We start from the raw sequence: 24913 nt of genomic DNA, 5'->3' as shown, positions 1-24913 counted from the left end.
GTCATATTTTTTCCTGCTGTGAATGACTTTTTATTTAGAGCCTTACAGTAAGATTACAGACTGTGTCCAGGTGCTGTTGAGATAAGGGGTTGAGAGTGCTCAGGGATTTCTGTTGTACTTCTCCTCAAATCAAAGTAATGTGGGTAATTTAAGGTTCAGAGGTGCTTAGGTTTGTTTTTTCACAGCCAAAAATATATGGTGAGAATGTATAATGGCTCTGAAAGTCACACTGCTTTTGGATGGTCGAGATTTTAAAGATTCAATTGCTCTTGCTGAAAATGTGTTTGTAGGAGGCCACTCTTCAGAAAGTATTTCCTTGTACTAATGACAGCAAATGGAGATATCTGTAACTTGGTAGAAGACACTAGTATTTTAGAACTGAGTATCTGTGGCTGAAGGGTTCCCCTTGTCTTGGAGATAAGATAGTCTTTAAGGTTTTTAAAAATATATTTTGCTATATGCTCATAATTCTTTTCCTCTATTCTCACTTGTTTTTCTGTCTATAGAGATACCAGCATCTTCTCAACATTAGCATTGGAGCCTTATTTTTAAGATTTAATATATTGACAGGTCTTGAGGTAAATTTAGTATTTCTTTATGTCCTACTCTGTGCTCAAAAAGTATTGGCTTATAAAAGAAATAACTTCCTTAAGAACATACTTGGAAAATTATTTAAGAAACTAATGTATTTGAAAACTAAAATGATTGTCTGTTTGTCACACTTAGAGGTGAAAAAGAATACATAATAAAATGAATTCCTTTGTGTCCTGTGTGAATGAAACTGAAGGTGAGCCTTGGTGCTGCAGGCATGCGGTATTCTCAACTTTGCTGAGTGTGAATAGACTCACTAATTTTACTGGGATCCCTCAGTTATGTAAATCATGTGTGTTTCTGTGTATACACACACATATGTACGAGATAGATTAAAGTGTTATACTGAAGCGGTCTGTCTAATGACTTGCATATCCGTTTTCTGCTCTTGAGAGCAGTTTTTTTTTTCTTTTATGTAGTCTGACAAAAATGAATCTCTGCAACTGAAGTGGTAGTGTAGTTAATGTATAACACATTTTACTGAAGCGGAACACTTAAAACCAATGAGAAAAATAGTACAGGGAACAATACTTTCATATTATCTGCTGGAGGGGAAGAAAAGGAAAAACAATATGCACATCTTCTGTATTTCATTACAACTGAACTGACTATGGAAATCTCATTTAAAATAGTTTTCTTATCAGTAATTGCAAGATAGGACCAGTATAAGATCATACAGTAAACATAAATTAATCATAGAATGGTTTGGGTTAGAGGGGACCTTAAAGATCATCTAGTTCCAACCCCCCTGCCATGGGCAGCGACACCTTCCACTAGACCAGGTTGCTCAAAGCCCCGTCCAACCTGACCTTGAACACTTTCAGGGAGGGGGCAGCCACAGCTTCTCTGGGCAACATGTTCCAGTGTCTCACTGCCCTCACAGTAAAGAATTTCTTCCTTATATCTAATCTAAATTTACCCTCTTTCAGTTTAAAGCTGTTAGCCCTGATCCTATCACTACACTTCCTGATAAAGAGTTCCTCCCCATCTTTCCTGTAGGCCCCTTTTAAGTACTGGAAGGCCACTATAAGGTCTCCCCGGAGCCTTCTCTTCTCCAGGCTCAACAACCCCAACTCTCTCAGCCTGTCCTCACAGGGGAGGTGCTCCAGCCCCCTGATCATCTTCATCTATGTCGTTCATGCCATCCAGAGCTGGACACAGCACTGCAGGTGGGGTCTCGAGAATGGAGTAGAGGGGGAGAATCACCTCCCTTGACCTGCTGGCCACACTTCTCTTGGTGCAGCCCAGGATACAGTTGGCTTTCTGGGCTGTGAGCGCACATTACTGGCTCATAGTCAGTTTTCCATCCACTAATATCCCCAAGTCCTTCTCTGCAGGGCTGCTCTCAATCCACTCATTGCCCAGCCTGTATTTGTGCTTGGGATTGCCCTGACCAAGATAGGCAATATATGGATACAATATATAATAACATCTGTTTCAAATGCAAGCAATTATGTAGTCAGTTTAAGATTTCCTGTCTTTAGATACTGGTTATCTGAAGTGCTTGTGTTTTGCCAAAGCTGTAACAGTCACTGTTTGATGATGTAGCCCATGAACGCCTTGGTTAGCATTCGTGTGGGTTGTTGCCTATTTTGAGTCTGTGACTTTTAAGGGACTTGGAGCATTTTGTCAATGTGTAGAGAAATGCAAGCTTAAGTATGGGCTTGTGTTTACTATGTTGGCTTCCCTCCACCCTGCCCCAAGCTTTTCAATAGGAGTATGGATGTTATGAAGTTGTAATATCAGAATAATCATCACAAAAAAATGGGAGACACCAGGCCATTTTAGTTAGATATATAATTTAATTCTTGCTTTAATGTTTTTGATTACATATGTTAAAATCTGACATTCAGTGCTGTAGAGTTGAAAGTTCTACAACGTCATTGGGGGGGGTTGGAGGTGAAAGTGTTAACCCTGTGAGCTAACTCCGTGGAGTGGAGGGCTTGGCTTTTAGTAGCTTACATTGTTCTTCATCGGTGGTAATTATTTTTTATGTTTGAAAAGGGTAAATAAAATTGCTGGGAGACAGGCTCCCCCCCGCCCCCCCCTCCACCCCCGGTAATACATGAATTTTCCCTTCCAAATGAAATGCGATTGTGTTTATATGGTCTCTGCCGGTGTGGCTCCAGAAAGGTGAACAAAATGAGTGCAGATCTCTTTCTTCCCCCCCCCCCCCCCCCCCTCGGGTTTGCCTTTTTAGCTGAGCCGGCAGCCCCACCGTTCACTTGTTGAAAAGGTTGGTGTTTTTGGCAGCCTCACGCGTGCGAGTGGGCTGCTTAGGTGGTTCGTCCGTCTGTCCCCGGCACGCCTCCCTCCGCCACTGGGGCCGGCGGGGGCTGGGGGTGCCGCGGCCCGGCGGCCCCGGCGGGAAGCGCCTCTCCCGCGAGCGGCAGACGGGGCCCTCGCCTCTTCTCTCTGCCGGCGGTTCAGGACGTGGCGCCGTTTCCCTGCGTGGACGGAAGGAGCGGCGGTGGCGCCCGGCGGCAGCGGCCCCCGCGGGGCGGGCGGTGCAGGTAGCGGGGCCGCGCCCGGGGCCGCCCCGCGGGGCCGCGCCCGCCGCCCGCCCCGCGCTGACATCAGCGGCGGGGCCGAGCCCCGCTCCCGCTCCTGCGCCGAGGCGGCGGCGGCGCGCAGGCCGGATCCTGGTCAAACATGGCAGCGTCCCCCGCGGCCGCCCTTGGGTGAGAAATGCCGCGGCCCTCCTGAGCCGGCAGACGGGCTTCGGGTTCCTCACCCCCATGGACGTCTCCTCCGATCCGTATCTGCCCTACGATGGGGGGGGCGGCGACGGCATTCCGCTCCGGGAGTTGCATAAACGAGGTACGCCGAATTGACGGTCGAGTTACTTGGTCGCGTACCTGGGTGTGCGAGACCGCCGTTGAGCTGTGAAGCAGAGGTGTAAGGGCTCGTTAATTATCGCATCGCTTTGTTTTGCCGGCCTGATGCCGTTTGTGGGAGGAGAATTCAGTTCTGGCTGGTTCCTGTGCTGTCAGTGATTGTTTTCTCTGTGGGCAGATTAGTCCTGCTTCACATCTCATCGCCTTGTGACTCCATCTTCGATATGTGGCAGTCTTTCCTTTCTCTCTCTCTTTTTTTTTTTTTCTTTAAATCAATAAAACCATCTCGTGCACAAAAAAACCCCAAACTGTGGTTGTGACTGACCATGACCGAATTGGCAAGTTTATTAAATAAGCTATTTCCATGCCTTTCACTAACTTGAATAGGAACAGTGTTTGTCTGGCTTTGAAGTTTCCGTACGTGCTTTTAGGCTTGACTCTTTGTTGACGTCTTTGATATGCGAATGGAAGGCTATACAGTTGTAATATGTCAGTTAAGCCAATATTGATGAGCGCTTAAGAAACTGGAGCTTTGTGGTAGGTTCTTTACACTGTTGCTTGCAAGGAAGCAGATTTAAAAAGAAAACAGTGTTATCAATGTCCGGGGGAAAGAAATCGTCTTTTAAGCTTGCCTTTTGTTTCTTAGTGCAAATTTAAAGCAGAATACGTTCTGTAAACATTTAGTTTTGTAATGGGAGAAGTTGTGGTAGGGAGTTGTAGTAAATTAAAGTTAAGCCTTCAAATTCTGAGGATATAAATCTTTTTTTTTTTTCTTGTTTGGATTTGATGGCTACACTTTGGTGTTTAAAAATAGTAATGTGGTAAATTCTTACTTAAGTTTTGTTTAAGTCGGTTAATCTAAAATTAGAAAGTTACCAACATTTATGGCGACTGGTGATGACATTAGAGAGGAGTTAGGCTGAGAATAAGGATACGATTTACATACGATTTTTTTTCTCCCCATGTTAATGTATTGTTTCACCTTGTTATTTCTAGAAATAAATTAGATCACACCTTTTATGTTCATCTATCTGTGTTTTAGTAGTTTACATAAAGGGTTATTTGTTGTCTTTTTATGATTCTTAGGATTTTCAGCATACATTAAGAATATCAACAAGTTCCAATATGGCTTATTTTAAGACAAGCAAATTTTTCTCTAGGCATATTATTATATAGCAAGTGCTGGATAATTCTCTAAGTCAGATTTTAGAATCACTTCTGAGAAATCGAGGATGGTATTTTCTTAGAACATATGCAAGGTGTGAATTGGAGATCTTACCAGTGCGTATAAATACCTGAAGGGAAGGTGCAAAGAAGACAGAGCCAGGCTCTTTTCGGTGGTGCCCAGCGACAGGACCAGAGGCAATGGGCACAAACTGAAACATACGGTGTTCCCTTTGAATATCAGGAAACAGTTTTTTTACTGTGGGGTGACTGAGCACTGGAACAGGTTGCCCAGAGAGGTTGTGAAATCTCCTTCCTTGGTTATACGCGAAAGCTGTCTGGACATGGTCCTGGGCAACCGGCTGTAGGTGGCCCTGTTTGAGCAGGGGGGTTGGACCAGATGATCTCTAGATCTTCCAACCTCAACCAGTCTGTGAGTTTAGATTTGTAGGTAGACTGTAAGATGAGAACTGCAAAACAGCCCTAATATTACACATTCAAACGCTGAAAATTATAGCTAGACATTGAAATGTGATCAGCTGTATACTCCTGGAAATTACCAGGTTTTAGTTGATTTTACAATAAAAATAGACATTTGCAGTGCAGAATAGTGTCTGGCACATTGGAGTGTTGCTATTAAACATACAGTTTACAAACACTGTAATGAAAATAGTCTAGGGTTGAACCAGGTGTTCCCATTGTGGTGACACTGCTAGGAGCCAGCAAGAGAATTTCCAGTGACGACTTGTCACTTTTTGCAGTTTCATTGAATCCCATTAGGGCTTGTACTTCCTATATTCTAATACTGTATTTTCAGAACCAGTGCTTCTGCTGCTTCTTGGGTTTTCTTTAATGAGTTTAGATTTAAAAAAAACCAAAACAACAACAAAACACATACAGTATTACCATAATCGCTTGCAAATCTTAATTTGTCAAATGCGTATGACTCATAAGAAAATTGAGTCTCCAGACCAGTTTGTTCCAGAGATTTCATCAAAATTTGTGGGTATTTCCTGCTGATTTACAGTACCACAGTTATCTGTTATTGTCATCTAGCTATCAAAATAAGGCTTAAAATGCTAACAGACAAAACCAGAAATTTAAAGTAAATTCTTGGCATTTCTTTATTATCTGTGAGTCTAGACAAGGATACTACCAAGATTTTTTTTCCTCTGATATAGATTTCGAAGCATTGTAATAACAAGCTAAGAGAAAATGGATAAAGATATTTTGAGAAAACAAGCTTAATTGTTAAAGCGTGTGGAATTTTCCCCCTTATTCACATACTGACAGCTCTTCTGTCCTGCAGAGTAATGTTCACGTCATGCAAAACTGCTTTGTAACATCAAAGCATTTGTTGCACTAATTGACTGCAGTGGCTCACCCAAAGTAGCTGTACCTCAGCAATGATAAAATGACTGTTTAAATCATTAGGGGTCTTCGAGGTTTAATTAACGGCCTTTACTCACATTCAATGAGATAAAATGCAAAGTATTATAATACATTATTATTAAAAGCCTGACCCGTTGGTTTGCATTAAGAAGATGTTTTATTTTTTTTCAGTGCAAATATGCTGTGAAACATCAAATGGAAAGATTTTAAAATATGTATTTATTAATTGTGTTTAATGATCAGTAATCAACTTTAATCTCTTCGAAAAAAATACAGATATTATTGAATACTTCTTATCAGAGGTTCCTTTAACTTGCTCCTGAGACTTCCCTTTATGTGGTACTAAATGCATCGTTCCAGATGTCCTTATCCTACCTGATATATTGAAAATAAACTGCAGGAACACAGTTCACTTCTGCTCTCTTCTCTGGTAACTAAAAGGGTTAAAAGTACTACTTCTTTCCTCAGAAAAGGTATTAAAGTCCTGATTTAGGATTATATATATCATAAGCAACTGATGTATGCTTTTTCATAAGTTTTTTTTATATAATAAACCATATGCTGGAATATATGTTGTGTAAATAAATTGTGTTGCTCAGTTCTTTGCCTTTGGATTTATTTTTGCATCATTTTTGCTAGCTGGACCCTTTTGAAAGTTCCACATTATCAGTATCTTGCTTGTCTTCCAGCTATTCACAGATGTGCTCACACTTGATTTTCGCCCCCCCCTTTTTTTCCTAAACAAGCATTCATTTTACCATTCTTTAAAATGAAATCTGAGCAATAGCAGTACGTGTACAGTGGCCAGGCTACCAGTAGCAAAACTTGAGCTTCAGCAAGCATGAGGGTTAAGTCCCTTTTATTTGTTACATATACATAAGCACATCTTAGGTTTTAGGTTTTGAGAGTCCTCAAGCAAAATTAGTGAAATGCTGTTCCACTAATAATCTGTGATTGAGTCAGTAGTCAGGAGATGGGAAAATTATGTACATAAAGAGCATGCCACATTTACTGCTGATTGAGTTCTAGTAAACCTGATTTTTTTGAGAGACAAAGTAACTCAGTTTCATTTATTGTGCGTGCCAATCACCACTGCACGCAGGTGCAACTCCTATTTCTTGGACTATGCTATTAACGCTAACATTGGGGCAATCTCGATGCCACCCCCAGCTTCACCTGTTATAAGCTGTGGGGCAGAGGATATTTAATAATATCCTAGGAGGAGTTTTAGTCACATGCATACTGAACTAGTTCAGATCTTTGAAGTGGTAAAAGTTACACTTTTGTGTTTTAGGCTGCATTTCTGCTTATGGGCCTCTTAAATATAAGAATTAGTAATAAATCAAAAGCCAATAGAGTCTGAAATTCCTGGTGTGACCTTTAAAGTAAATGGGTGTGAAAGTTGTGTACACATGCTCAGAGCTAGAGTTTGACCCTGAAATTTATTGGTAGCAGAGGAAGAGTAAGAAAATTAAGTTTTAGACTAATTATAGATTCATGACGGAGAATGTGATCAGGGTGATTATAGTTGTCTAACATTGAGTGCTTTGAGAAAAAAAAATTATTTGGAGAAACTCAACGAGGTTACAGCACTGAATTTCTGCTGCACTTTGTTTTAAGGTTCATAGTATCAACAGTGGATAAGGATTTTCAATTATGAGTTTAGCATATTTGACTTCAGTGATTAACAGAAAATACTGTGAGATATAACTACAGTTCTTTGTAGGTAGTTACAGGTTATCTGCATGTGCTGTATTACTTAGGAGGCTCTATTAGGCATGCATATCTAAATTTTGGAAACATTTTGAGATGTACTGTTATCTGAGATATTAGAGAGCTAATGAACAAACCAAGATTATGCCCTCCTTGGGCCTGAACATGGCCTGATTGGGATAATCATATTAGCAGAATTATTATTTTTGTTGCATCCTGTCTTTGCCCTCCAAACCAACATATGAGTAAGTAGCTCTTACGTACATGCAGAAGCAGCGGTGCTTAGAAATCTGATTATCTAAATTTCTGTTGTTCTGGCTCTTATTGCCTTGGCCATTGTCAGATGATAGATTACTTGCCTTTTGTTATGTTTGCGTTATCTAACTTTATACCTTTTATTTTTCTCATCTCCTTCCTGCACTGCTCATCTTAGATATAAGTTGTAAATTCAGTAGTGTGGGGATCCCTATAACTCTTCACTTGCATGTCTGAAGTCCCTATTTATTATAGACATAACTAAATAAATATAGTCTTCTGCCTTTAAGACTACAGGAAAAGAAATCTGCAATAATAAAGCTATTTTTTCTGCTGCATCATAGAAACAGAAGTGTTTCTTCCACCTAAAGGAAAAAGCTGAAGCTGTTTATGTTCTTTTTTTTTAAATTATGGTGTACACATTGAACTATTGTTCTGCTTTGCCTTCTTGTCAGATTCCCATGCATTTGCAGTGGACGCAAGTCTTCAAAAGTCTTGGTTTAACTCTGAGGTGCTACTATTCAACTTTCATTTAACTCCTACTTTTTTAAAGGTTATTTTAAAACCCAGATTTTTTTTTTTTTTGTCAAAAAATGGAGAGGAGGGGATTATCACTCAGTACTTTGGTAAAGCATTTTACTACTTTTTCCTGTTTTTCCAAGCTTGTTCTGAGTCTTCCTGTTTCCCACCTATCAGATTTGTTTCCAGCTGATTTTTTTCAGTTCATGTATATATAGTTCTGTCATTTTTGTATGCATTTTGATTGTAACGCAGAGACCAATTTGTGCTTGTAAGCCTTTGATGCAGTTTAAAAGAGCCAACTGAAGAGACAGGCTGAAAGTTCATAGTTACAGAGGGAAATGTGTTGCTTGATTACAAAAGACTTCAAAATCATTAATCATCAACAGTAGCGAATGATAGCACTCTGGCTTGGTGTGCTGTGCTTCTGATTCTGAAATTTAAAAATTACTTCTAGCCAGGAAAAGACAATAGTGCTTAATGACTATTCTTGAGTGGTTACAGACAAATGTAAATAAACTGACAACTGTTTTTTTTTTTTTTTTAATTGAAAGCCTCATATTTTGAGGTCTGAATATGGAGACAGAAAGAAGCTGAGGCACTAACACATATCTTGTGTGTGCAAATCCTCTTTGTTACAAGTGTAAATGATCCTTATGGTGTGTGTTGCTTTCAGGGTGCTTCACTGCCTCCATTCCCCTTGCCACCTAATACCCAAGGACACACGGGTGAAGCAAAGCCTTGGATTAGTATCTGGCCTCCGGAAAGCTACAGCCCCTGCTGATTTTAACACTCAGTGGGTTTGGATGATCATGTCAGGGAGAGCTTATTCCAGCCTTTGGTGTAAACTGCTTAGCTTCATTTTCACTCACAGAGGCTACATTTATTTTTTTTCCCCTCCTTTCACACTGCTCAGAATAGCACAAATGAAACACGTTGCACTGCTGTCAGCCAGAAGGATGGCTGCTGAGGGGAATACTGTGTAGTTGTACACAGTCTGGAAAAAGGGATGTGTGAGCAGCAGCAAACTAGTGTATTCTTGCTGTAAGTTAGCAATTATGTAGCTTGTAGAGAAATACCTTTGAGAAATTGGGTCCTATTATTGCTCTGCCATTGACTCCAATATTGACATTGTTTATCTGTTGTTGTGTTCACAACGCTGAAATGTTTCTAAACATAGCCACCTTTGGGAGTTTTGAGCTCTGTGAAATGGATATTACTGTATAGTGTCTGGATATTAATATTTATATAGAAGTTTTGAATTTTTTCCAGCAGAAAGACATAATTAAAATCTTAACAAGACCCCAAGGGTGTATTTATATATTTCATATAACTAGTCTGACAGTTTGTTGCTGTGGAAGGGGGTGAACTTGCTTGTCGTTTCCCATCTCTTCTCTCAGTTCTCGCTCTTGCACTGGCTCTGTTTCTTGTCTGACAGCACAGAAGCTTGATTCCAATTAGGCGTAATGGCAGAAATTTTTTTTGCTACTTTTGTTTGCTTAGTTGGATTAGCATGTTTGCTTGGTTTACTGTACAGTCAGATCCAAGGGTGACAGAGCTGATCCAAGGGTGAGAGTGGGAGGGTGTGACCAAGAATAGCAAGGGAGAAATAGGGGCATAAGAACTCTTATTTGGGTGGCAGCAGTCTGTTAGATCAGCTCAGCCTTATTGTGTAGTTGTGTCCTGAGAGATATGACTCATTTCATAATATGAAGCCGATATATGCTCAGTTTGAGACAAAGCGGTGTGTTTTGTGATGTGCGTTCAGAAGATGTATAGCATATAGAAAGGGTCTTTATAATAAAATTAGGGTCCCTTCTTAACGCTGCTAGCCACCCTCTTGAGCCTATTGATGTCTCAGTTCTGCACCTTATTCTCTATGGAGGCTGTAGCTGTGTGGATTTGTTCTCTAGGTGATATTTGGGTAATTGTTCAGATCATCACATGGTGGAGAACCACATAAGAATGTATCATGCACTGTGTGATTACCCAGGATGCAGCATCTGTCTTAAATCTTGATGCTTCTCTTCTCATTATTTTTATGAGAAAAGAAGGAACACTGCACACAAGGAAAGACTCAGGAAGGATTGTTGAACAGTTATGCAGGAATTGGGAGCATCAAGTATGTTGCAAAAACCCCTTTCTTGTGTGAAAATATATTTAGATAACTGTGAAGCACTAGCTCTCTCATTTCTTTAACTCATGGTGTTTTAAGTGTACTTTCAGTGAGATTTTTAAATCATAGAGTGTGGAAACTGGAACTCACTGCTTCCCAGGAAGAGAGAACACCGAGAAGAAATGAGAACCCAGGTCCACTGGCTCTTTATTTCTTCATACCAGGGAAGGATAGCAGCATCCCGAAGATCTTTATGATCTACTGGGTTCCTTCACTGGGCACTTGTTCTGAGAGATCAGTCAAGTGAAAAATGCAGCAGTGTATGAATCTCAGCAACTCACGTTTTGATATGTTAGTGTTTTAAAATGTTTTCTTGTGAAAATTTTTGAACTGTACTGTCCTGGTTTTGGCTGGGATAGAGTTAATTTTCTCCCTTGTAGCTGGTACAGTGCTGTGTTTTGGATTTAGTGTGAGAATAATTTTGATAACACACCGATGTTTTAGTTGTTGCTGAGTAGTGCTTATAGGAAGTCAAGGATTTTTCAGTTTCCCATGCTCTGCCAGCGAGCAGGTGCACAAGAAGCTGGGAGGGAGCCTGGCCAGGACAGGTGACCGGAACTAGCCAAAGGGCTATTCCATACCATAGGATGTCAATGCCCAGTATGTGAACTGGGGGGAGCTGGCCGGGAGGGGTGGGTCACGGCTCGGGCATCGGTCAGCGGGTGGTGAGCAACTGCACTGTGCATCACTTGTCTTTTCTTGGGGTTTATTTCTCTCTCTCTTTTTTATCATGTTCCTTTTCATTACTTTTATTATTATATTTTATTATTATCATTGTTATGATAATATTTTAGTTATTAAACTGTTCTTATCTCGACCCATGAGTTTTACTTTTTTTTTCCAATTCTTCTCCGTCATCCCACTGGGAGCAAGGAAGAGTGTGAGCGAACAGCTACGTGGTGCTTAGTTGTAATAAGTCAGCTTTTTGTCATGTTTATCATAGTTCCAACATGAATCAAGATGGAAAACTACTTGTATGAGGCACATATATACAATATGAAAGGAGATATTCCTTGCCTCAGGGGAGACATAAGGCAAGGAGGATTCTGTAATGTATAGAACAACTTGAGTGAGTATAGCGAAATATTAGTTCTGTAATTTCTTTGCTCCTGCTTTATGTCAGGCAGGACTAGCTAAGCAACGCAAGAGGTTGGATCAGTGTTGGGAGCCAACAGCCATTCAGTATAACTTCATGTTCAGAGGGAGATGACGAGAGCAGTATGGTAAGGACTGCTTTTTCTATCAGGCATAGTGTCCTCTCAAGTGATTTTGGATTGTATTTTTTTCATTCTCATTAAAAAAACCCAAACAAACAACACCCCCACTTATTCAGAGATGAGAGGGTTTTTTATGGTATTGGAATCTACTTATCTTATTCCAGTTTTGTCCATGTAGCATTTTTTTGTTTTTGTTTTTGCTGTCCTTTGTGCTGGTCGGGTGTCCCGAAGTACAGTGTTTGGCTGTTAACCTTAGTGCTTATTACAGGGTTTTTTTCTTTCAACATGATGCAATATTCTTTATTAGGTTTTTGGTCTGCGTTTTTTTTTGTTTGACCAACTTCACTTGAAACAGTTCTTCAGCACTACCAGAGCTGATTGCTGAGAAGGGATTATGCTGAAGGTTTGGAATTATATGCATGGAAGGATAACAAAAGTCAGCTGCCTTCCTAGAAGGTAGTTCAGGCAAGACCTACAGTGACTGAATCACCTAAAAAAGTCTCCTTTCTCTGAAGTATGCTGCTTTTATTGTCTAGAATCTTGCTGTCTGCAAGCTTGCAGTCTGTGATTGCAGAAGCATGCTAGTTATGTGTTGAGAATATGGGATTCTTACAGATGCTATCGGAGAAGAGTGTGCTAATAAAGGGATGCCAGCTACCTTAGTTTTGCAAAGTATGGAAGGATTGTGTTGAATTTGCTTTGTAAGGATTCCTGTGAGTTGTATTGAGCCTCTGAGAGGATCAGTATATTACCATTTGCCTCCCTGTAGTAAGGTGGGCTAGTTTGGAATAACAGTAATAATAAAAGTTCTGCCTGCCACTTTTACCTTCTGCTTCCCTGTCTAATAAAGCCTTAAGCAAACTCATGTGTAACAAAAAGAAGGCTTTACTTTCTTTACAGCTGCAGACGGCTCAGGTGTGTACCTATGGCAAATGGGGGTGTTCTCTTATCATAGGTAGAGGCTGTACCTGTATATCTTGTGTGCTAAGTGCTTGTTTGGGTTTTTAAGACTAAGGCTGCTTGTATTTTGATGAAAAGCACTTGCATTGTCTTGTAGCCTGAGAAAGAGTCTTGAAACTTGAGGACTGCAGAAAAGGGGGTGGAAAGAAGGGGAAATACTTTCTGAACATTGGGAATATCCAGAAGGCTGCATTTGCTAAATGCTGCAGTTGATCAGGGCAATGATGATTTCCTGCTTGGAGGTTAGAATGTTGTAATGAAAGATCTATATTAGGGTAATGATTTTAACAAAATCTATTGAGTTGAAAAGAAATTTAATAATGCTTTGATGAAACTAGCAATAAATAATGAAAATTTGCATGTGATTGTGTTGGTGAGAATTGTTACCATCATAGCTGGAGGGAGCATCTTACTGTGTGAAATGCTGGAGAAGGAAGGGAAGAAAGGGAAGCAAGGGAAGCAGAAGTTTGGAATATTGTTGAGTATTGATAAAGGTATGTTTCTCTACATTTGCCTTTAGAACAGTTATATACTACAAAGATCATAGTACTCACTGGAGTATGTCCTCTCCCACTGTTGTCAGACTTATATGTCTTAGAGACCATCAGATTTTTACGGTTGTCCCGTTTGTGGGCCTCTGTAGGGCAGTCTTTCTATCACACACTAATGCAGGGTATCACTGCTGCCTGTTTTTCACTTGATACAAGATTATAGCTACTCAACTGCAGCAAGGCATTCATGGCAGCTCTGTACTCAACAAAACCACCTCTTCAGCTTCACATCTTGTTCTGTGTCTTCTCCCCATCGTACTGTAGTCATTTATATTCCAGTATTTGGAGTGCCAGCAAATGCTGGCAAAGTAGGAACCTGGCAGAGTTTTGGTGGGATTTTTATTGTATCCAGGCAATGACCATTCTTTGTAGTCCATTCCCAAGTTCTGCTTGGGATCTGGTGCAGAGAGTATGGCGCCATCCCTGATGGTTTCCCTGGATAGAATTCCAACTCAGCACCTTGTAATATGCGTGAAATCATGTGTTACTGTTTGTGATACATTTATAACTCTCAACTCTCCTTTGCCTTGTGTGGCATAGGTTTGCATGCTCCTTATAGCTTGATATTGCTTCATATATAGCAGGGCATAAAACCAACTCCCCCGGGGCAAAGGCAAGCTTTTGTCCTACCATAGTCACTCAGGTTCAGGAAACTGCTTGATCACATTGTAACTTTGTAGGAGATTAATAATTAAACTGTGGCTGAATTTAATTTATGTCCCCTTGCTTTGTGAAGGAGGTTAATTTCATGTAAAAATAATATTTTCATAATATATTCTGTTATTCTTTTAATTTTGAGAGCCAAACTAATCATTACAGTGTGAATTCTGTTACTACCTCTTCCACAAGATCGGTTTGCCCTTTCAGCTAACCAGACATGTATCTTAGACTTCCTTTCTAGTTATGAGAATTGGAAATGGCAAGAGAATTGAATCCTTTATCCTAAAGCAAGGTTTTCACAATCACCTCTATTAGCAAATCTGATTTAATTTGTTGTTGTTAGCCTTTTATTAATGGAAGCATAGGTAATGCTTCTTTACATCTGCTTTAAGAGAGACTAGCAGCAGCTTTGGGAAGAGATTTAGAGGGCTTAGCTATGGTGAATAGATAAGGGAGAATTTAATATGGCATAGGGAAAAAAACAGTATTGAGAAAGAGAGCAGCCAGACTAGCATGAGAGAATGGTATTGGAATTGTTGAGGAGTTGTCTCCTGCATTTGCATTCTCTTCTTTTAAGATTTTTTTTTTTTAAAAAGGAATCTTTTTCTAGAATTTTATAGCAGGCATAAATGAGACCTTTCAAACAATAGATGGCTGAGACACACCTTTGCGTCTAATGTCAGGTGTCACACTGCTTCTGCTAGATCTCAGACTTCACAAATTTAAGGGGAAAAGGTACATTTTACCTATGTATAAATCTAATTGTCAATTGTTGGTGAGAGCTGTGGCTGGTGAACTCGGCATTTATAGCGTTTGGAAGTTTATAGGTAGACCCTTTGAAGACTTTTTTTTTTTTTTTTTTATAAGTCGGAAACTTCTGCTGACAACACCAAGAAGCTGAGTATGGAATTAAAAAAACAAATACGAAAACGCAATTCAAAAAACACCCACCTGCCTAACCATCCCAGTATCTGTCTAGTAAAATGAGTTCTAGTGCCTGTCTGAACTGATAGAAGTCTTGGCCAACTTGGGTCTACATCTTTAAGGGTAGAGATTATTGTGGTATGCCATATGCCGTTAGCCAGATTGGTTTGTTCTTAGTCAAACAATTAAGAATAATCACTTTTTAAATCATTGTCTATATTGAACTCATTATAAATGTTCCCTTTATAGCAATTATTGTTGCAGAAGCAATTTGTGTTGGGTGGACAAATGGTGGCCATACTATATTTAGGCAGCCATCCAACAGAAAATTATACTTGGGGTCTGTAAATACACTACAGGAACTCAAAAAAGCCAAGTTATTACAGAATTGATGACATTTTCAAATTAAAAAAATTTGAAAATGAAAACTTTCTTGATCACTTGTAAAGAGGGAAAAATTCTCAGTACTACTCTTGCTCTTTTTACTCTGATCACTGAAAAATACTATTGGGGATGTTGCTGTGCAAGCTGATTGTGAAGGAACTAGCTAGTGATGACAGATTAGAAGACATTTTCTTTATACACTATTTCCAAATTTTCATGACTGAAGGCTGTTGTGTGAGTTACCTGAAATAAATAAAACTAAAAAAAAAAGTATTTGCCTGGCTTTCTGTTACTTTTTAGCTGCATCATTAATCTGTTGATAATGTACTTCAGGTTTGGTTTAGACATGTAGGAGGGACTGGTAATTAGTGGTATGTATACTTAAAAATAACTGGCAACTTATGGAAGTGCTGCGAACTTTAATCATCTGGTTTTGTTTTCTTACAGTCAGATTTTTTTCTGATAGTTCCTAAACTGAAATAAACTTCAAGTTAAATGTGTGATGAAGCTGCTAGTTTTTTCCACTTTGTTCTATTGAAGTTTCTCTGGAGTCTACACACAGAACAACAATTTGACTAGTACGTATTTAACCAATGGAAATACAAAGTCACTAACGTGCAAATCTGACCTACAGATGAGTGACAGAAAAAAATAGTGACATGCAACATTGAGAGACCTAAATGAAGTAAAATATGCATATTATGGGAAGTGTTTTAATTACTTATTCAGAATTTTTATATGCCATAGTGTTATGAATATTAGAATACTTTGTTTATTGCAGAATTAATTCAATCCTGTCCTTTCTCTGCCACAGGAACTCATTATACAATGACAAATGGAGGAAGTATCAACAGTTCAACACATTTACTGGATCTTCTGGATGAACCAATTCCTGGAGTGGGAACATATGATGACTTCCATACCATTGACTGGGTTCGAGAGAAGTGCAAAGACAGAGAAAGGCATAGACGGGTACTTGAGATAAATAACAATACTTGGAAAATATTTTTTGTTGGATGTTGGAATTAAGGTCTGATCTAGTAGCACATACAAATATGTGTATACTTCAAATCTGTAAGTAGTTACATCAGTTAGAACTACTTGAGTGCTATTAAAAAAGCACTGTTGCATTGATACCTGCAGTCCTGCTACAGTATTATAACTTGGAAAGGAAACAGGAATTTAATAGAGTGGGAATAGTTCCATTACCTGCATGCCTGCATGCTAGTATAGTTAAGGCTGTTTTCCAGTGTAGATATATTTGTAATAGTATAATAGTGCTCATGGTGGTACTTGGACAGAAAAGTGAGCACTGATGTATATTGCTTTTATACTGACACAAGTGTGTCTGTGCTACTGCTATGCAGTGCTGCGGTTGTTTGGATTATGGAAAGTGAAAATTCTCTTATCTAGAACACTTATATCAGTGTATATATGCTTAACAAAAAAGTGGTCTCAATATGTATGGTAAATGTCCTTTCCACTCTCCCATCACAGAACTTGCTTTTTTCCTCTGTTGATTTCTTTGGAAGATCTTAAAAGTTCAGGCCACTCATCTTTATCAGTGTGCTCTGGAACAAGTTCTTTCATGAAATGGACTCAAGTTGTATTAGAAACATATTAGATGCTGTCATTCATGCAATAGACTTGTTTAATAGCATTTTAGGAGGAAATACACTATTTAGAGCCTTACTCCTAAACTTTTGGGATGCTTACATTTTAACCTTAAAACCAGAACAGATTTGGAGATGTGATTTCTCCTAAAATATTTTTAACTGATCAAAATGAATAGTTAGAAATGAATTGTAATTCTATTGGAGGGGTCAGGGGAGAGGTTCCTTCGTGTAGCGTTCCTTCATGTAGCTTCCTCCTGTACTGTTCTGCTTTCTTTGAAAACACCGTTTTTACCTTTCCTGAAGCAAATGTAGGATGTATATGCTGGTTTACTTTGACATGGTTAAAAAAAAAAAAATCTTACACTAGTTTGAAAAACACACACAATTGCACTATCTAGTGCTTTTTTTTAAAAGAAAAGAGATCCTTGGACAATGGATCTGAGAACACTTACCTTGTATGATTGCTTTTAATGAAAAGAAAGAAGGTGTTTTCCATGTAATACTTCATTTCGTAATTTCGTGTCTCAGCAGCAATTAACATGCCATCTCTCCACTGCAGATGTGGAGGTTAATGTCTAGTGGATATCCCATTGGATAGAATGCTGGGCCTGACCAAATGCTGGCAAGGCAGATCACACCTGGAAACAGGTTATCTAGGGGAAGTCTCACAGCTGTTACTAATTTTAATGTCCTAGACCAGAAAAGTCAGACAATACAGTTCACAGTCTGTACTCACAGCACTACTGTGGAATTTATAAATATGCCCTGAATGATAGGAGACTCTCTGGCCATGTAATCAAAGATGTAGAAAGAAGAAGGAATGAGTACTAGTTAATGGTGGTTTTGAAAGACATGCTACTGTAGAAACAACTTTTTCATTAAAGGTTGGAGAATCTCACAAATACAGAGGAAACTATAAAATTTATTTATTTGCTTTAGGGGTGCTATTTTTTTTCTACATTTCCTTGTCTAGTGTTGTACTTTTGTGATTTGGTTTTTTTCTTGCTGCTCGTTGCACATACTTTCTCCCTCCTTTTACAGTATGAAAAAATCATAATAGGATCCAGTTTACATAATGAAGGTTTAATCATAAAACAATTTATGCACAAATTTCAGCTAAGTGCACAAAATAAAGTAAATAAGGCTAAAATAAGAATTACTATTTTTTCAGTATGATACCTTTAGATGTCATTAGTTTGCCTAGAAGTATTATAGGGTAGTTATCTAATTTTTGGTTTTGTTTTATTTTCGTGTGGCTTTTAGTCTAAAGATAAAAGAAATATGTTTATATTTGAAATAGAAGTTTAGGAATTTGAATTGTGTGGAATAGCTTATTAGTAGCACACTAACAGTTTATTTGAGGTTCAACAAAAAATAAGATTTAGGAGAGAAATAATTTTACAATTACATGTTTTAGATGTGTATCATACAAAGTATCCATTTATCCTAATCATGCGTTGCCTCGGTTTTAGTTCTTTAAATTAAGCAAATTTACTTTCCTCTGTCAGTTGTTTGATGTTTGAATAACAAAGCTGCTTTATCTATGCAAAGCACTGAATACAAGGAGAATGCTTGTAGTTTAAACAGAGGGTATATTTGCTTGCAGCTTGCATCGTGCAATTTGTATGTCATACAATTGTATGTCATACATTCATATTACAGAAATACATAGAAGTATACCTAATGTTTTCTCTTTGCAGATTAACAGCAAGAAAAAAGAATCAGCATGGGAGATGACAAAAAGTTTGTACGATGCATGGTCAGGATGGCTAGTAGTCACACTAACTGGTTTGGCATCAGGTAAATTAAAAAAAAGGATTTCTTTCTTACATTTGTCAGCAAGTATAGTTATTGTGCTTTTCATTTGTGTGTTATCCACCAACCTGGATAGGAGCTAGTTCAGACTACTGCCATAATTCTATGAGGGAAGGAAAAGGTTTGACTATCTTGATTTACAGGCTTTAGCATTTTGAGGGAGGGTTTACTAATCAAATGAAAAACAAAATCTTCACTGCATTTAGTGAGAGTTTCTCAGAGTTATTGAACTTCCACCCACTAAACTATTAGTGTTCTTTGATCCTGTAATTGAGATTGGTGTTTTCCCTTTCTGTTAAATTTTGCTTTATTTCTGTAGGATTTCTTGTGGAAGTCTATTAATTGATTGTGCTAGGTGTTTTTTCGCCTATGAATTTGTTGTGTGGTTTTTGTTTTTTTTTTCCCTAGGAACTTTACTGAATCCATTAGTTTATTCCGTATGGGCCAAAAAGTACCTCTGGTATACATGTAATTTTGGTAAACACACTTCCTTGTAAAGCATAAGTTTATAGATGAGCAAAGACTAGCTATGTTTATGTCATACCTTTCTAGAGGCTGTTACACAGAAAATACTAGCTTTAACAGGTAGAGTTTGTTAGCCTCTACTTCAACTCTATCTTTTCTTTTTTAGGATTTTAGGATTAGTTTTGCAGCTAAAATCATCTGATAGTTTGTAGCCCCACTGTCGTGCAGTGCTTCTTGCTATCAGCATAGTTTGGAGTGACCAAAATGTGCAGGAGTGAGAAGTCACAAACTTTGTGCCCAGTTTCTCTGAAAAAGTATTTCAAACAGAGATCTTGGATTAAATGCTATGAAAATTGGATTAGTTGCAGAGTATGGCTATGCCTGTTAAGAAGGCATGGTAACTGTATAATTACTACTTAGTTATATACATAATCACTTTCACAAATCACATATAAATTAATATATATGCAAAATTTGTAGCATGTTTATATACTTCTGAATGTACAAACTGGGAGTGTATAATTACTGGCAATTGCTTGTGATAATTTGGGTGGGAATGTGCAGTGTTGTGTTTCCACCCTGAAAGCTGCTATGTATGTTTAAATTGCTTGACTATGTTTCTGAGCAACAAAGCGAGCAAATTCTGGCCGTGAACATTCCAAGGTTTTACAGTTTCAGTTGCTTTATGTTGTATGTGTCTAGTGAATCTTAAAAGGTACAGTTTCAGTCATGGGGAGATCTTATGTTTATATATTTTAATTAATTTGGTTGAACTTTTGTTCTACTGAAATACTGACTTTGACTTTGGCTGGCCCAGGATCTCAAACTGAGGGTCTGTCAGATTAGTAAATATAAATTAGTAAATTGGAGGTAATTCTCTATTACCAACTTACACAAGTAAATTGTGGCTTTTTACTAGACAGCTAGTTCTAGTAGTGATTAATACCTTAAAAATAGTAAATTATAACTAATAAACAGTTACACATATTCACAAAAATACTGACTTTAGAAGTAGTTTTTCAGTATACTGCTACCAGAAAAATTATTTTGCTTTTGTAAAATAAAGGGGGGGGGGGGGTCATTATATTTTTAAATCCTTTGAAGCAATTTCCTAAGTAATGCCTATTTTTTGAGGACTCCTCAGCAAGTTTTCTTCATGTAATTACAATGCGGAATCCCTCTTAAGCTTTGAGTTTGTGAACTGCTTAGTATCTATACTGTTTGTTACCTGCAGTAGGAATTTTACATGCTCACTATGTTACAGAATTAAGTAATTTTGTATATGGATCACATGAATGTCATCAATGTTTATTTGATGTTTTATTTATATTGTTCTAAAACTGTTGTTGGCAAGGTAAGAATTATTTTGGCCAGATACGCTGTTCTGTACAAAACATAGTAGAACAAGTCATGAGTTCTCTGAGGCATGGCAAAGTAGTTCTGTCAGAACGTCTATTGTCTTTTTCATCACAAAAATGTATCAGTCCTCTTTTGATTCTTAACTCCTTAGTTTCAGTGAACTGTTGGAGAACTGTGGCATAGGGAGGGAAAAAAAAGGAAAAAAAGATGCATTTCACTTGGGAAATATACAAGGCACTAGATTCTTCAATAAATACAAATCTTACCATATTGCAAATAGTATATATTCCTGGAAATCAGTAATATTTTAAATGTCTATTTCTTTAGGTTTTCTGTAATTTCCATTTACCTCAATTAATAACAGCACATTTCTTCATTTTAGCTGTGTGTGTTACTGCTATTTACCAGAATAGTAATACAAAACTGTTTCTACAACAGGGGCATTGGCAGGATTAATAGACATTGCTGCTGACTGGATGACTGACTTAAAGGAAGGCATTTGCCTTAGTGCTTTGTGGTTTAACCATGAACAGTGTTGCTGGGGTTCAAATGAGACCACATTTGAAGAGAGAGATAAATGTCCACAGTGGAAAACATGGGCAGAACTAATAATTGGGCAAGCAGAAGTAAGTATATACCCATTCTTTGATGGTTTTGCTCAACAGCTTGACTGAACATGGAAAGAAAATAATGGTCTTAAGGTGAAGGTACTAAACATGGATTTGGGTTGTACTGTCTGCTCTGTTTTTCAGCATTTGAATTGATTGATAGGTTATAGTGTAATAAATGTGCATTTCATGCACTGCTAGGGGGCTTGGACTGTTGCAGGTGTTATGAAGTTATGAGAGTATAGAACTGTTACTAACATGAGACTGTCTATTATTGATCCTAGCTATACATAAAAAAATAAAAATTAAATTTGTCGTGTTTTGTGATAGTTAAGAATAGATTGGTTTTATTTTTTCTACCACAAAATTTTTTAAATAGAGAAGATTTACTTAGTATTCAGTAGATTTTAGCAGCTAACAGCAATTAAAAAAAATTCCTGTGCTATGTTTATTTTTCCTTTTTAAGGTGAAGTGTTAGAACACTTCCTACCTTGTATAACCTAGACTTTGCTGATGTGCAGGTGTCATGACTTTATGCTTTTCAAACAAAACTCTCTCTTTCTTGGCTTGGTAATAATTAAGTGTCCCTCAAAATGTGTGCATAAGTGTAGTTGCAGCAAGAGTACTTCTGGCTTATTTTAAGTATTGATTCTGCTCCTGCATCAAATTTGTATTCTGACATTTCTTTGTGTTTTGTTTTTGCTTTTAGGGTCCAGGTTCATACATAATGAACTATATAATGTACATTTTCTGGGCTTTGAGCTTTGCCTTCTTAGCAGTTTCTCTGGTGAAGGTATTTGCTCCCTATGCCTGTGGTTCAGGAATACCTGAGGTGAGGTCTAACTAATACATACATTATAGATGTTTCATATTAATGTGAAAATTCCTGCTGCCTTACAGGGTCGGGGGAGGGCAAGAATGAGTGCCCTGTGACTTTGATGAAATACATTAATACAAGTATTCAAATTGAAATAATGTAATTGTACTAATTGTTGCTGTGAAAAATACCCCAAATTTCAGAGCATCCCCTGAATTTGTAGATTTTGCTGCACGCTTGTGGCTGGACTACTTTTTAAGGAAGCATTTAGCTTAAGAGAACAGACTTCTGAAGAGTGATTTCCAAAGTTCCCCCCAATCCCCACCCTCCCTATGGTGATAAGAGAGCAGTTGTTCATTGACAGAGTATGAGTCCTTTGATACAGCAATTGATCTTTTGTTGCACTGGCTTTAATCGCCTTAACTAGCACAAACCCTCAGTCACAATGTAAAATATGTAATATCCTTGAAAACTCATAGTTTTTACAGTTGCTCTCTGCTGCTATACGCAGAATGGGAGAGAAAAACCCAAAGTCAAAGTCTGATCAGTCTCACTTCTCCAGTCATTCTGTAAATATTTCCTTATGTATGTGTATTGTAGAAGTTGAAGGACAAATCTTGCCTCTGAGTAAGCCTGAAGTAGTTCTGTGCCATTATTCCAGAAGAGATTTCATCCTAAATTGGTTTCCAAATTTAGCTAACCTTTACTTTCGAGACACAGCTGCCCAGTGTTTTGTGTACATTCTATTTATAGACATGTTGTCCTTTCCTATGATAACTATATTATTTCCTATTTATGGCCATATTTCCCAGGCTAATAATATGACACTGTTAGGCAAAGTAATACCTTAGGCAAGTGGCATATCTTTTCTGGTGGAAAAACCTGATCTTTCCCATCTTTTTGTCAAGGCATCTACTGTTAAGTTTTTATGTAGAAATGGTAAAACATAGGAGAAGGGGTAAAACTGGTGCAAATGTGGTATTGCTGCAGTAGATGACCTTGAGGATAGTTTTTGCAGGTCTGTTTTTCCTTAGGGAGTTTTCTGACTTTCACTTGGTAATTTACATCATAAACCAATGAAAGCAGTCTTAGAAGCTACTGCAGATTAATCTTCTACTAAATGTAATTGATAATGTTGTATGTTACTGTCCAGCGTTTTAGAGTACATTGCCTCTGGCAACCAAATGGACTCAATGTAGCAATCTGAACAGTATATGTTTTAAAGTGTGATCAAGTTAGTCATTTAAAAAGGCTATTTTTTAAGTTATGCAGCTAAAATGATACAATTAATTATTTTCTGAAGAAAGCAGAATAGAGTAACATACTATTTTTTCTTTCTTCTAGATAAAAACTATTTTGAGTGGCTTCATCATCAGAGGTTACTTGGGGAAGTGGACTTTGATGATAAAAACAATTACTTTAGTCCTGGCTGTCGCATCAGGTTTGAGTTTAGGAAAAGAGGGTCCCTTGGTACATGTTGCCTGCTGCTGTGGGAATATTTTTTCCTACCTCTTTCCAAAGTACAGCACAAATGAAGCTAAAAAAAGAGAGGTAAGTTCTTGTAAAAGCATTTCTGGGATGTATTGAATATCCACGCATTTACACGGATTTGTTTAAAAGACAGTACTTGTTCTCTCGAACAGTGTTTAGGCTTGGATTGTCGATAGTTATGTATCGTGTTAAGAACAATGTATTATCCCTAGCATTCCCCAAGGTAAATTATTTCCATGGCAGAGTAAATTTGCGTTTCTCCTACCTTAGAGACCATTTGATTTTACTTAAATTCTTTCTGTTCTTGGCTCTACAATTTGGTAATTGATGAGTGTCTTCAGTTGTGAGGACAGCAGAGGACTTTTGAAGCTGTGAACAAAGTATTCCTGGGAAAGGGTTGGTGACAACAGTGTTTCTGCTCTATTTCAGTTTGTTGTTGTTAGTGTGGTAGGTTAGCCTTGGTGCCCACCAAGCTGCTCTCTCACCCCTCCTCAGAAAGACAGCAGGAGAAAATAAGATTAAAAGTTCATAGGTCAAGATAAGGACAGGAAGGTGACTTACAACTACCATCACAGGCAAAACAGACTAGACTTGAGGAAGATTACTTTATTGCCAATTAATAACACAGTAAGATAGTGAAAAATAAAAACAAAACTAAAACCACCTTGCCTCCACTCTTCCCTTCTTCCCAGGCTCATCTTCACTTCTGACTCTTCCATCCCTAAGCAGCACAAGGAGATGGGGAATGGGGACTGTGGTCAGTTTGTAATGCTTTGTCTCTGCTGGTCCTTCCTCCTCAGGGTTCTCCCCTGTTCCTGCAGTGTCCCGTCCATGGGAGACAGTCCTTCACAAACTCTGGCACAGGTCCTTTCTACAGAGTACAGTCCTTCAGAAACGAACTGCGCCAGCCTGGATCCCCCACGGGCTGCAGTTCCTGCCAGAAGACCTGCTCTGGCGTGGGCTCTCTGCAGGCTGCAGCTTCCCTCAGGGCACATACACCTGCTCTGGCGTGGGGTCCTCCACAGGCCACAGGGTGGAGATCTGCTCTGGCGTGGGGTCCTCCCTGGGCTGCAGTTGGGTATCTGCTCCACCGTTAACCTCCATGGGTGCAGGGGCACAGCCTGCCTCACCATGGGCTGCACCACGGGCTGCAGGGGAATCTCTGCTCTGGTGCCTGGAGCACCTCCTTCCCTCCTTCTTCACTGGCCTTGGTGTCTGCGGGACTGTTTCTCTCACATTTTTCTCACTCCTCTCTCTCACAGCTGCTGTGCAGTGTTTTTTACCTTTTATTAAGTATCTTATCACAGAGGTGCCACCAGCATCACTGACAGGCTCAGCTTTGGTCAGCGGTGGGTCTATTTTGGAGCCAGCTGGAGCTGGTTCTGTTGGACATGGGGGA

At 38.7% G+C, this 24913-nt stretch overlaps 1 protein-coding gene across 4 annotated transcripts in view; it reads left to right on the top strand.

The window, feature by feature from the left end:
• CLCN3 (chloride voltage-gated channel 3) overlaps window positions 1-24913 on the top strand; it is an 82620-nt gene that overhangs the window by 37923 nt on the left and 19784 nt on the right. For 2 of the 4 annotated variants that reach the window (XM_074822823.1, XM_074822820.1), the window contains exons 3-7: window positions 16158-16315; window positions 18660-18759; window positions 21037-21224; window positions 21916-22038; window positions 23368-23574. In XM_074822823.1, the coding sequence (XP_074678924.1) occupies window positions 16158-16315; window positions 18660-18759; window positions 21037-21224; window positions 21916-22038; window positions 23368-23574 (776 nt within the window). Of the gene's footprint in view, window positions 1-3191; window positions 3412-16157; window positions 16316-18659; window positions 18760-21036; window positions 21225-21915; window positions 22039-23367; window positions 23575-24913 lie in introns of those variants that run through there. The other 2 variants (XM_074822822.1, XM_074822824.1) reach the window with 2 other exon arrangements.

The sequence above is a fragment of the Strix aluco genome, chromosome 4 (genome assembly GCF_031877795.1).
Source record: "Strix aluco isolate bStrAlu1 chromosome 4, bStrAlu1.hap1, whole genome shotgun sequence".
NCBI classification, from domain to species: Eukaryota; Metazoa; Chordata; class Aves; order Strigiformes; family Strigidae; genus Strix; species Strix aluco.
Note: the sequence above shows the minus strand (reverse complement) of the source record. Positions and strands in the feature narration are given on the sequence as shown.